This window comes from Lepidochelys olivacea, assembly GCF_965140295.1.
Source record: "Lepidochelys olivacea isolate rLepOli2 genome assembly, chromosome: 11".
Taxonomy (NCBI): Eukaryota; Metazoa; Chordata; order Testudines; family Cheloniidae; genus Lepidochelys; species Lepidochelys olivacea.
Genome location: NC_140421.1, coordinates 67,599,487 through 67,613,158, shown reverse-complemented (window position 1 = coordinate 67,613,158; position 13,672 = coordinate 67,599,487). Strand labels below are relative to the sequence as shown.

Genomic DNA, 13,672 nt, shown 5'->3' with positions numbered 1-13,672 from the left:
ATTAAAAAAAATCTAGGGCCAGACTTCAACCCATGAACTTTAGCCACACAGTGATAAGGTATCATAGATCACTCCAAGGCACTTCACACAGAACTCGATGGGACAAAGTTACTTTGTCAGCTGTAATACAGCACCTGCAAGAAGGTATGTAATGTGATGCTCACAGATCTCTTCAACAAATTCTTTGACAATATTGAAGCTCCACCAAAGTATTTGTTTCCCACTCGTATCTTAAAGCTACTTTTAAAAACATCTTCCTGCTTTATCGGATATTTTGTTGTCTATCGGTTAGAACATAGGGCTATGAGCCACAAGACCAGTGCGAAATTTCCAAATCTGCCACTGACACGTTGTTTGGCCTTGAATTACTCACTCAACCATTCTGTGCCTCAGCTTCTCCATATGTAAAATGGGAATAATATTGTGACCAAAATGCTCGCCTATATTCACTCCCTACACATTACTGCAATGATACTTGTAGAAAATATGCCTTGTGAGGTATCATTTGAAAACTAATAACTCACTGGTAAATAATATCATGGTGAAATGTATGTAGCAACATTATATGTAAAGTTATTAACATAATCTGAAATTATGACAAATGTGGTTACCAGACAAATCTGGGGAGTGGATAAACCTGTTTCTTAAAGGAAAAAAAAAAAAAAAACACACCAAGCTGGTGCCTCTAGTCAGATGTCAAAGTTGACAATCACCTGCTAAGTGGTCATTTTTTGGCAAAGAAAGGGATCAGTAACACATCGATCTACACTTTAACAAACAACAGCATTGATCCTTTTTCACCATGAGACTCCTAGTCTCCATCCTCACAGCAGGAAGGAATTTTATCTAGGGGTAACCTGCAGGAAAATGCATTTCACAGGGGGAATTGACTATAAAAAGTGAGGGGCAAGAACACCCCAAAGCTTCCCTCCCTACCTATCTCTCTTTCTTTTTCACCTAAGATGACGAAGGAAGCAGCCATTTGACTTTGGAAAAGATCCTGCCCTGCAATTTGGTCAGCCCTGTTGCTGAGAGTATGTAGTAAGAATTTTACCTTGCACCAAGTCTGGTTTGTTAAATTTAGTTAATAAGAAAGCATTTTCTCTTAATTGCTCGTCACCAATTCTGACTTTAATGCCTTGTAATTGTACTCACTTAAATACCTCTCTTTGTAGTTACATAAATTTGTTTTATTCTTTAATCAGAACCAATCTAGTGTTGTGAATTATTTGGGTAACTCCAACTAAAGTAGCAAATTGTTGTATATTGTTTCCTTACAGGGGCAATGGATCTAAAAATATTTGAATTGTCCTGGAGAGAGCTGGACAGTACAGAACACATGTTCCGGGGGGAAATTCAGGACCAGGAGTGTGTGTTGGGGATCACCCTGCAAGTAGTAGCCAAAGCTGTTGGAAGCCAAAGGGTGGCTGGTGTGCTGCTGACAAACTAAGAGTTGCTGGACAAAATTGGAAGCTACAACAGCAAAGTACAGTGAGGCACCTAAATTTTCAGTGGTGACCCAGCCCCGCACTGAATAGGATTGCACTCCAGACTACCATAAATATCACCTGCCTTTTGGGAAACATTTTGAGCTGTTCATATGAAAGATGCTGTTTAGGTGCAAAGTACTATTTGCTTTTATATATTTCCAATCCTTCTCCTCCATTCTACCTATCAAGAGGGCCTACTGATCCTTCTCTAAAATACAAATGTAGCTTAAAAAAAAAAGCTAGTCAAAATGAAATCCTTTCTTTCAAAGGAAGGAAGGCAACATGGAAAGCAGAGATGATAAAAGTTACAACTATGCAGTTTTTTGTATACATTAGTACAGCAAAAATGCCCAAAAGAAACAAAAAGAAGCAGATCATGACATTCTACAGATTAGCTCAACTCATAGACAACAACTGTCAAGAACAAGAACTAATGACATTTTAAAAAAAGAAGATTGATTTAGTTGTATCTAACTCAAGTTGAAACAAATAAGTGAGCTTGTTCAATCACCATGAAAAAAAAAAGGAATTGACAGTCAAGGAACGTTACATGCTTTATGTACCAAAAATAAGTCTATGTATGTATGTCTCCTTTCTCTGCATCCCAGGAGGTTTCCTCCAATTTCTGAAACGCTGGAGACATTTGAATTTTAGAGGCCTAGGTTATCATTTCTCGGCTTTCAAGGATGGGCAGAACTGCCAATTACCAGAACTGCTTTGGTCTAACAATTTAAAATTCAGCCATGACATAACATTGCCAAGTAACAACTCAAACTCACTTAGCTTTCTGTTAAATGACAGTAAAAAAAAAAAAAGATCAGTTTGCTTACCTTTTAATATCACTAATGAGCCTGTTTTTTTCCTGGGCCACTCGCTTATGGTGCATTCGATGGAAATCACGTTCTTTCTGTATTTTTTGCAGAGCCTCCTTAGCTTTGCTGCATGAAACCACAATGTCAAACTCTATTACAGACCTAAAAGTCGCAATATTACAACAACAAAACTTCAAAAACGGACTCCAACGAGAGACTGCTGAATTGGAATTAATTTGCAAACTGGACACCATTAAATTAGGCTTGGTAATAGTTCACCTTAACTGATCACTCGTTATAGTGTGTATGATCACACCCATTGTTGCATGTTCTGTGTGTGTGTGTGTATATATATATCTTCCTACTGTATTTTCCACTGCATGCATCGATGAAGTGGGTTTTAGTCCATGAAAGCTTAAGCTCAAATAAATTTGTTAGTCTCTAAGGTGCCACAAGTACTCCTGTTCTTTTTGCGGATACAGAACAACACTGCTGCTACTCTGAAATGTGAAACTTGTAATTCCATCTCTTGAAGACAGGAACTTGGGAGACTGATTTAAGAGATGGATAATGGAATACAGAATTTTTAACTCTAAGTCTATGTCTACATTGTCCAGTAATTGAGACTACAGTTCTGTGAATAGCAGTGTGTGCTACATTGTAACTCCTCCATGTGGATGCCGCAGGGGCAAACTAGGAGGTTCCTTGTTCACATTACTGTAGTCCTGTTTGAAGAGGAATACGTTAAGTAGAAACCTTTTAGTTTCCCCTTGTGGATCCTGCAGGTGTGGTTACAGTGCAGCACTTCGGTAGCCACTGCTATTTACACTGCCCTGGGATTAGGACTACAGGGATGTGGAGAAACCCTAAATCATGGATTCAAATCCATCCCAGACTGGTAGTGACTGAAATGAGAAGAAAAAGTTGGTGGCCTCAATCTACTTTCTCCTGAACTGTGTCTGCTCAAAAAAGAACACCATCACAATGCTACTCAGATGAGAGACTGAAGACTTAGCTGTCAAAGACCATTTTTGTGAAAATGATCCTTCCAGGTCAAAGTAGGTAGGTGGTTCAGATCCCACTCTCTTGGTGGCATTGCCAATTCTATCCCTTTTGGTGGGTACATATGTCAGAGATTTTAGTGTAAGGGCTGTCAGTCTTGCTCCCTTCACAAGCAGTTAGCTAAACAGAATTAGAGAAAAAAAGCAGGGCTATTTGTAGAACTAGGCTGGGATTGTCAAACTTTGAGCCATCTGTAATATAAAGAGGAACCTTTCAGAAACCACACATTCTCACTTACACCAACGTCTTGCCTTTACCTACACACTGTATGCAGCACATATCATTGTATGAAGTGCTGCACATAATAAAACAAAAAAAGGTGTTTTTCTCTGTGGCAAAGGCAAGCAAATGTGTATGGGCTTTTGGTGCAGTGGGAAGGAAGTCAAGCAAGGGTTCTCTTTTTTAAATGATCATCAATTCTGAGGAAGGTTTTACACTTTGACAGTCAGACTTCAGCTGCAAACAGGGTATATAACTGTATGCACAGTTTTGAAAGTCAGGACCCTAATCTCTTGTGCCACAAGTAGATTAGATTCTGATCTGTAAAATAAGAATAATGGATTTCCTCACATGGACACTGTAAGGCTAGTTTAACCGACGTTTGTAAACCATGTAAATGTAATCAGATTTAAAGCTCTGGTATTCACTGGTAAGTATTACTACAATGCATACACAGATCAAAGATCTATACATCCAGCAATCATCACAGCTGCCGAATACATTCCCACCACATGAGGCGCTAGAAATTTTATAACTCTTTGCAATACATAGTGGTTGGGGTTCTCTGTGGTGAAGGGCACATTAAATCTGATTACCGTTAGAGATATGCACACACAGTCCATAGCCTCTGTTTAAACAGTAGGGGAAATGATTTAAAATATTTACAGCTGCAAGTAAAACACAGGATTATAAGACTGGAGGTTCCTCTGAAATCAAAGGCCAAAGCCTAAAGAGATTTGAGGCATCTCACATCACCAGGATAACAAGATTTAATATTCCAACTGGCTTTGAAACCATGATATACAACTTGATTGAAAAGTAACTAATATACAAAGAAGGTCATATCTTCAGCAAGGGTAAATCATCACTCAGAACAATGGAATTCTGCTGCTTTACCCTAGCTGAGATCAAACCCTCCATGTATATGTTAGTTAAATAGATGGATTTAAATTAACAAATAAATCAATGTATTCAAATACATTGTTTCAGAGTTCATGTTTTCAGCATTTCCTTATTCGTCCACTATACAGCTAGAGACAACATCCTTGCTATAGCAAAAGAAGTGTTACAGCTGAAGACAAAGCAACTGCCTTGCCAACCAATCAGAACTTGACTTCAATGGAACTATACTCATTTATACAAAGCCTAGGATTGTGTCCGGAAAATACAAGGGATAGAAGGAGAATGAAGATAGTTTGGGTTTTTTTCCTCTCCACATTTCTACAGTCTTCAAAATAAACGCAATTTTAAGTTTGATTTCCATGACTTTCAAATGTTTAATTTTTAGAACTAGAACACTTCATTTTAAAAAAAAATTCCCTAAAATTAATAAGCCTAAATTTCAATTTAACAAAGTTTTTGCATGGTAATTAATGTTTGCGGAGGTATTGTTGGAGTGGAAGGGGCATTTCTGCACACATGCTGTATTTCTTTTAATGTTTTCCCTAGTTATTTCAGTAGGCAGATAGAGGCTTTCAGACTTTGGACAGCCTATTAAAAATGTATTATTTATTGTGCACAGGAATTGAAACTGATCAAGAATTTCTTTTTAAATGTTGAAAATCCATGGTGAAATGTGTCTGAGTAACAGGTAGGAATCTAATAAGTGTGTCTACAGTTGCCGTACAATCATTTTCATACTGTATTAAAACAACAAAATTAGATTTAGTTTTAGACACTATCACTCTTCCCATGATAGTTAAACAACATTAAAGCAGAAGGAAATTGGTTTGCAGTCTCTTACACTGGGCCCCCATACTGGTGGTGTCACAACTAATGTCCCTTTTCAGCAAGAGGATTGTCAACAGCAGCAAGCTCAGAAGCAACTAATTTAATTAGAAGCTATTTTCAAATACATTTCACAGCGATGCATCTCACCATGAAAACTTTCTGTCTGATACACTGAGTATAATGAGTATTATCGTCTAATCAGCACTCCCCCAGTATGTTCAGCTGGAAGCATTGAAAAATAAAGCTTTGTATCACCAATGGGAAAAAAGGCTGATCATAGAAATCTTCAAATGAAATATGTGGTATAGTATATTTCACTCAGCACTGGGACTTGGGATGTAAGGGATAGAGCCTCAGCTGATGTACAGTGTCAGTAATCCACTGCAGTCAATGGACCTGACAATTTATACCAGCTGAAGATCTACCCTGATGAGCCAGAAGTTCATTATTACACTGTGCAAATGAGGAGCATTCTTTCTTCTACAGAGGAAAAATCTTTAGAAGATACCAGCAAACGGACAAAAATTTCAGAGGGCTAAGGTTTTGCTTTTCTTTCTTTGACTGCAGCTTGTCATTCCTCCCCTACCTACTTAAATGGGAGTAGCTAGTTGCCTGGTCCTCCCTTCTCTCCTCCACCCCCAAGGTTCAGGGAGGCTGCACAGAAGAATAAAGGGATGGTTTTACTCACAGTTCATCTCCCAATAAAGCCCATTAGTTGTCAGTGCAATTCAACATTGAACACAAATGCAGAAAAGAGTTAGCAAAAAAAAGACTGCAGTGTAGCTCACTGCTGCATCTCTCCATTATACAGTCTGAATGTAAATTACTGAGTATCTTGTAAAATCAGCTACTGTGGATCCATATGCACAGACACAGTCAATAAATGTAAACATATATATTTACACACCTACCTACTAAACAACCTAAAAACAATAGAAGTTTTACATTTGAAAGGACTACAGGATCAGGTGTTTAATAAGGAATTATTCTTCTCCTTTACATGCCAACTTGTTGCAATATGACAATTTGTAGCATTTTGATGCATAGCATTATATGGTAATTTTTCATCTATCCCTACATATTACATTTTCATAATCCTGTGGAGTATTTTGTTGAGACTATTGGATTTTAAAATATTATCAACTAAAGCCAAACAAACTGACACAAAAGAAATTCAGACTCAGCTCTCTAGACAGAGCTGAGAGATATTTGGCAATTTCATTCAGCACCTCATCCATAAGTGAGAATGTGCAGAGGCACAGAGAAAATAGAAATGTATTAATTCCATAAGGAGTTTGATTTTATTTTATCTGGAGCATTTGCTGTTTAAAAAAGGAGGCAGTAGCATGCCTTTAAAACTAACATACCTGGCAGCCAGTTTATAGTTTTCCAATTCCTTCTTTAATCTTCTGTTCTCCATCTCCAAATGCTGATTGTAGGTGTACATATCTGGGACAAATCCAATATCTTTACATTCAATTGCACCTTTCTGCATCAGTTCATACCTAGAATAATATAAATGGGTAGACGTTTTACTTTAAGTTCCTTTACCCCCTCCCCAGTGTTTTCCTTCCCATGTTCATGTTTACATTAACTATAATCACTAACACACAAAGCAGCCTTGATCAAAAATTCTCATTTATACTCAGACTTAGTGATATTACCACTCTATGTTATGCCCTATTTTGGTCCCCTTCATTTTAGCATTTTTTCATAACATTTAAAACACATCTTATTTGAGGCATACTGCCTTAACCTCAACAATTGTTCTTTTCCTGCCTTTCTTCTGGTCTATGCTTTCAAAAGAAAGCTTAAAGAAAAAATATTCACCTCAAATTGTACCCCTTTAAAAGTAGCAGTTTCCAAAGATACACACAGTCCTTTTAGGTCATGTAGTCTCTAACACGCTTGTTTTTCTGAAGGCCTCTAGGACTCAAACAAAGCTATGGAATATGTGGATGAATGACCCTATCAATTGTCCCAAGCATGGAACTCATAGTTTACCTGGAAAAATGTCCCCATAAACATCTTGTCCTTCATTTTACTAATAGCACTCTTTCATATCAGTATTACATTTTTCTCCTTCATTATTTTGGAATCAGCTAATCACAAACACATTTCCCATTGTTCAATGTGATATTTATACATTTTTGTTACTAGCCGGCCAAATCTTGAGCCTACGAGCTTCTGTGATGTAGAACTCTATAACCTGTTCCGTGCTCCACAATTGCAGACCGAGCCATACCTTAGGCAGTGAACAGTGCTTCTTAGGCAGCCACGTACATTTGCATAGTACTCATGCAGCCTCTCAGTCATTCTTGCAACAGTGTCTATGACTTTACCCAGTCTAAACCTCCAACTCTTTAGAGCAATTCAGCTCATGGGTGCGTTGTTACCGGAAATATAGAATCACCCAGCAGAAGGGCAAATTCCACTTTGGCTTGCTGACACTATGAAAAGATAGATGATGCTATCCACGAGAACAGTATCTCCTACGTGTTTGCTTCTGTCAGAGTTCTAGCTGAGCTAGGAGAGAATATGAACTTCAAGATTTGCCAAGACTTTTAAAAAACACATCCATACACAAACTCAAGATCCTATGGGCCCCAGTTAACCCAAGGTGCCTCTGTACCAGTAGAGGTTGTAAAGAAGTTTCCTAGGTTCCACAGCCACAGAGAGTCCTCCCTAGTGCACAGAGGTACAGTACATTGCTTTCTTGGATCTGACTGGGTAACCTGACTCCATTCTCAGGGACAGCGGAGCAGATCCTCAGCTGGTGTAAGTTGCCATAGTTCTTTTGAGGTCAGTGAAACTATGCTCCAAGGAGCTGTGCCAAATTACAACAGCTCAGCATCAGCTCAATGGAGCTGCATCAATTTACACCAGTTGAGGATCTATCCTAGAATCCTTGGGTCTACCAAACCTGATTGCCATAGAAAGATATGTTGGGGCTGAACTTGCTAGTGGAAATCATAACAGCATGTTTTGCTGCACCAAAAAGGCAAATATACTTTTTATGAATCTGTTTTATGCAGTTAGTATGCCTGGCAACAGCAGCCGAAATTAAAACTAGGAAGGATATACTGTACACTAGCTCCTGAACTGGACCCAAACAGCAGGTTTCAAATGAATAATTGCAACATTGCTATGGTTTTCAGATCAATAAAACACATTTGAGAAAGCTAGAAGTTCTGTAGACCATCCTACAAGGGGTGTAAACCATCTAGATCAGCTATCTCAGCAATTGAAAAAAAATATGGCTGTTTCCAATGGGAGTAAAGTTTCAAAGGATGAAGGTGAATGTTAGAAATTATTGTTTCCATGTGTATGTGCTCTGCCTAAGTCAATTGCTTATCTGTGACTTCTGGGTTACCCACGGTTCCTCAGAGGAGTAGGCACTGCCATTCATAGCTAGGAATGAGACGGTCACTCATGCATCTTTTTACCATCAGAAAAGTGATGGGATTTGTGTTATCTTTGAAAATATTCAATAGTATTTAACCAAAGCTAAAATTAACACTAGCATCACTTTTAGTTTTCATACCCAAAATAAGCTTTTGATATCAGGTAGGCTAACCACACTACCCAAGTTATCCTACAAAGGAACTATGACCATATCATTTCATTGTTTAAGTAAAGCTCTCATTAAAATCAAGGGCTCTTTTTGCCAAAAGCAATCTCAGACCATGTATGGTCTTGTCATTTGATGCTAATAAAACATTGGATAATCTAGTTTGTTAATACTTGCATTTTATATTGTGAAAACCATGTTTCAGGATGAACTTTAAGATGGCACTAAACAGCTTATTTTAACTCTCAAACCTCCATTTTGTCCTGGTCTTTTAAGTTTGCCATGCAGCACAAGGCAAGGCTTCCCCTTTTCCTCATTATTTTTTCATTTAGCACTAGAAATCTTGGCAGTAACCACACAGAGTAGCTTTCTAATCCAGTGGGGAAGGGAGTCAGAGTACCAAAGGAAAGATAATGTTTAATATGAACCTCTTTCTCTTCCTTCAGTTAATAAGCAGTGTAATATCAGATTACTCCACTCACTGGTCTTTTTCCTCTATGCACTTTCTATCTAGTTGTATTAACTTTTCATTCTCATGGCTTGAGGAAGACCTGAAATATTTAGAAATCATTCTAAGAAACCCATTTTTCCCTGCTTTCTGGTGAGGTAAAAATGAATCTTAGAGCTCCCTTTTTCAGTTTGAGTAGAGGTAGAGGAAGAGAACAATTGGTCTCATTATCTTGGTTGCATCTAAAATTATCTATGACACTAATATATATATTCATTCTCAACATTCTCCAACAAGAGTGATATTTTCAAATGTATTTAAGTGATTTAATAGAACTTGTGTTCTTAAGACATTTACACGCTATTGAAAATTCCCACCCAAAAAATCAATCAGGACCATACTGTACTTTCATTTTTAATCAGAACTCTCATTGGATTTCAAGGAACATTATGTCCATTTTAAACAAGGGAAGAGCAATGTATACCGAGATTATGGTCTAATGGCCTCATTTTCAAGAGTCATGGCTGATCTGGAGTCATGGCTAATCAGTGCATCCGAAAAATTCAGGCCCTGGATGTCTCAGGATGGGCACCCAAAATTAATGATAGCTTTTGAAATTGTAGGTCTAAGTCACAAAGGAAGTGCCTGGCAAAACCATGAATTAATACCAGATCTCCCGAGCCCCAGTCCAGCACCTTAGACACAAGTTCATTCTTTGGTGTTTCACAACTTCATGTTTCATATTCAAACAAAACTCAAAATCTCAAATGAAACTAAGCTGCATACCACCAAAGTATAGACCTTGTTTAATCTAATAGCTGGAAAAGTATTAATGAATTTATCCCATCTAAATTAAGCGTATGAGTAGGGCACACTATGAACAGCCATTATTAAATCCGGGCCCAGTGTGGCAAGCCCTTCACATGAGTTGCCCCCAAGTCAAGGTGTACCATGATACCCTTTGATGCCCAGTTAGATTTGCCGGCAGGTACATGGTGCGAGAAGTACAGCCATGGCCTCTCCCTTTTCTGCCCTCTTGATCATGATGGGAAAGTGTTAGGTGCCTTTCCCCCTCTGCACCTAGAGCTGCAATCTGTACAGCACCACCACCACCACTGGACAAAGGAGGAGAATCTTTACTCTTCTGTACTGCTCTCCAAGGCTGTGTGTTCGGGATAGACTTGATAAAAAAAATAAAGAAACCCTATATATCTCAGATCATTGCATAACTGCTGGCTACACTAGCTAGAAACCTATGAATGTCATGGGGTAAAACCATCAATATCACCAGTTGGAGATTCAATTTATATATGCTCCTTTTGTCAAGCAAATTTCTCAACAGAACGCCCTAGTATGAAAGCCATCAACTTTCTATATGAAGATACATAGGACATGGATAATTGATGAAGTTAGCTTCTAGCAGAGCTAAGAACCCTGAAAGAGATTTTTCAGAATTAATTGTATTTCATTAAAATTAACATGCTCTTCTCCAAGACAACCATTAAAAACCCATGTCGCATTACTTTTTCAGTGAAAAGGGGAAAAGCATGCTGCCAAAGCAGAAAGTGTGGTTAGGTCTTACTATGTTAAATTTGGCTGGTGAAAATTCATAGAGTATTTATAGCTAGATCGTTCTCGCTCTTTTCTTTTAAAATTTTGAAAGGAATTGTGAAACAAATTAAAGTGTGGTTAGAGCCAAATGTACATAGTACAGGTGGGCATTCTTCAAGCTCTTCACCACAGTTTAACTCGAAATAACCCAAGTACCTACGACATGAGATTCTCAAGAAGAGAGACCACCAACTGTAAGGTTATGATTTAAAGCCCACTGGTGTCTTCCCTGAAATCATGAAATTCAATATGCTTGCAATACAAGCCATAAAACAGATTCAGGTCCCCACAAAAGTTTTGAAGGAACTGGGTGGTGTGATGATTCTGCAGTTGTTAGCTAATGGATGTGGGGATTGATTGATTAGCATGATACTTTATCTTTGGATATCAGATAAAATGTTCAACACTTTGAATATTTAAGATGACATGCTGTGTCACTACCATTCTTATTGGAAATCTCAGTAGCAAGGCCAAGAAAGAACAGAGCATAGAAGTTTAATTATCTCTTTATCCTCAGAGTAGCCACTCCAACCTATCACGAAGGCAAATTAGTGGAGACTTGCAGTGCCATGCTGTGCCTGTCTCTTACACACAGAGATTCAGTACAGCTGTATAAGACTTATATATCCATTAACTGCAGTGTACCATAGCAGCCTTACATTAAACACTCAGTAGCATGAGTTTATATTTACAATACAGTGAAAATGTAATATGTACTGACGACTATATACTCACTACTAGGGAAAGATTTTGTTTACTTCTGATTTAATATATGTAAAGTGCACTCTGACATTAAAGTTATAGGTGCTCTACAAATGCATAGGGTTACAAACAAATATATAGATAAAAGACATGGCCTTAAAGATCAGAATGGGTTCCCCTCTGAATGCCCTCCAATGAAGCAAGCAAATCTTTGTCCTTTGTTGTCCTTCCATAGGGCTAGATTTTTAACGTATAGTCTGGCCAGCATAAAGGGCAACACATTGTTGCACTGCCCCTTGAATAGCCTGGGTGGGGGATTGTGACTCCATCATAATCTGCCTCCAGGTTTCTCTGCTGCTCCAGGAAGGAATGATGCTGCACTAGGTCGATACTCAGTTTAGTGAATTTCCCCTCAGGGTGCTGGTACAACTGCACAAAAGAGAATATTGCAACCCTACAGAGTCTGCTTTCCACTCACACTGCTATCCCATAATACCTGTAGCCTATACAAAAGAGAGGGCATACTTTGCACGCCCCGCCCCCCCCCCCCACAGTCTGGCATGGCCACACAAACCAGTCTATGCTTTTGTCCATACTAAGTAAAGGTAGATTAGCAAATTAAGTACTCTATTGTCTCAAGTTGCAATATAAACACTAATAATTTTGTCTAATTTAATACAGCATTAGATCTTAGGCAGACTATTACATTTAAGTGGATCATTTGATAAATTAGTCAAGCTCTTTTGGTGTAAATGGGAGAAGTTCTCAACTCATTATTTTCTCATTTTAAATCCCATTAGGACTTGATCACAGCATGGATCAGCTGTACATTAGCAAGAGGAAGGTACCAGTTCAAAGAAGAACTTGATAACACTAATCTGCTCTCACCTCATTAACAGTGTAAATCAGCAATTTAAAACCAGTTTAAAAAACCACTTGCTAGTATCATAAAAATATTACAAAGGAAGTGCCTTAATTCCCTAGGACTCGATCCTGAAAATCCTTACTTATACAAGTAGTATCAATGAAGTTAAAGGTATTGTCCATGTGAGGAAGAACTACTCATGTGAGCAAAGGTTTGAACGATCAAGCCCATAAACTAGGGTCTGATCCTCTTCTGTTTAGAGTCAATGGGAGCTTTGCCACGGATTGAATCTGAACAGGATGTGACACTTGCGAAGTTTCAGTTCTATACAAATTTGTCATTTATATCGGTCTAGTATTAGCTGTCTTTTGCCATCAGAGTTACATATCTGATATTAATCATCAACTGCTTACCATCTAAGAGTTACACAGGCTCCTGAATGGTGCTCTTTCTGAATGAATGTATTTAAAATAATGACATTGTATACAGTGTATAAACCATAACCTCTACAGGCAATGCCTGCCTTTGGAAACTCTGTATCAGTAACACCAATGTCTTACAAGTGGCTGGGGCTTGGTCCAATGAACTAGACACAGTGACTCGGAGTAATAAAACAAGCAAGAAGTTTCAAGCCTTAAATATGTGTTTCTAAAACGTTAGGCTTTTCATTATGTGAAAAAGACAACTTTTTTTTCAAATTGCATTTTTCCAAAATAGCTTGTCAATCAGCCTAAAAACCCAAACAAAAACCCCCAAAGAATTCCCCCTGGCCTTAAAAGCAAGACTTAGACATTTCAGGTAGATAGGATCCCCACCTCCCACCCAAATTACTTGGAGGGCTTGAAATGGGCTAATGGAAGCTGTATCATTAGAAGCTTGCCAGCAGAGTCACCCCTAGAGATCCATAACATGCTCTCTCCCCCCCGCACAGAAGCTGTGTCATTCTGACAGTTAATCAGTAAACAAATTATATGACTTGGAATATATATTTTAAAATTAGTGCATGGAACTCCTATACAGTTCCTCTGCTTGAAAATTGTGGGACAAAAAAAATCTCTACAAGCCACTTAAAAATACAGAGAAGAGACCAGAGGTAAGTAATCACAAGGTCACTCTTCTAAGCAGTATTTGACTTAAACTAAAAAGAGAAAACATACAAGG

The 13,672-nt window shown here is 38.2% G+C and overlaps 1 protein-coding gene across 6 annotated transcripts in view; it reads right to left on the bottom strand.

The window, feature by feature from the left end:
• Positions 1-13,672, bottom strand: part of SPAG16 (sperm associated antigen 16) — a gene marked incomplete at its 5' end in the record, with an annotated part of 730,962 nt that overhangs the window by 693,936 nt on the left and 23,354 nt on the right. For all 6 annotated transcript variants that reach the window (XM_084643191.1, XM_084643189.1, XM_084643190.1 and 3 more), the window contains 2 exons: positions 2,321-2,428; positions 6,682-6,819. In XM_084643191.1, the coding sequence (XP_084499317.1) occupies positions 2,321-2,428; positions 6,682-6,819 (246 nt within the window). The remainder of the gene's footprint in view (positions 1-2,320; positions 2,429-6,681; positions 6,820-13,672) is intronic.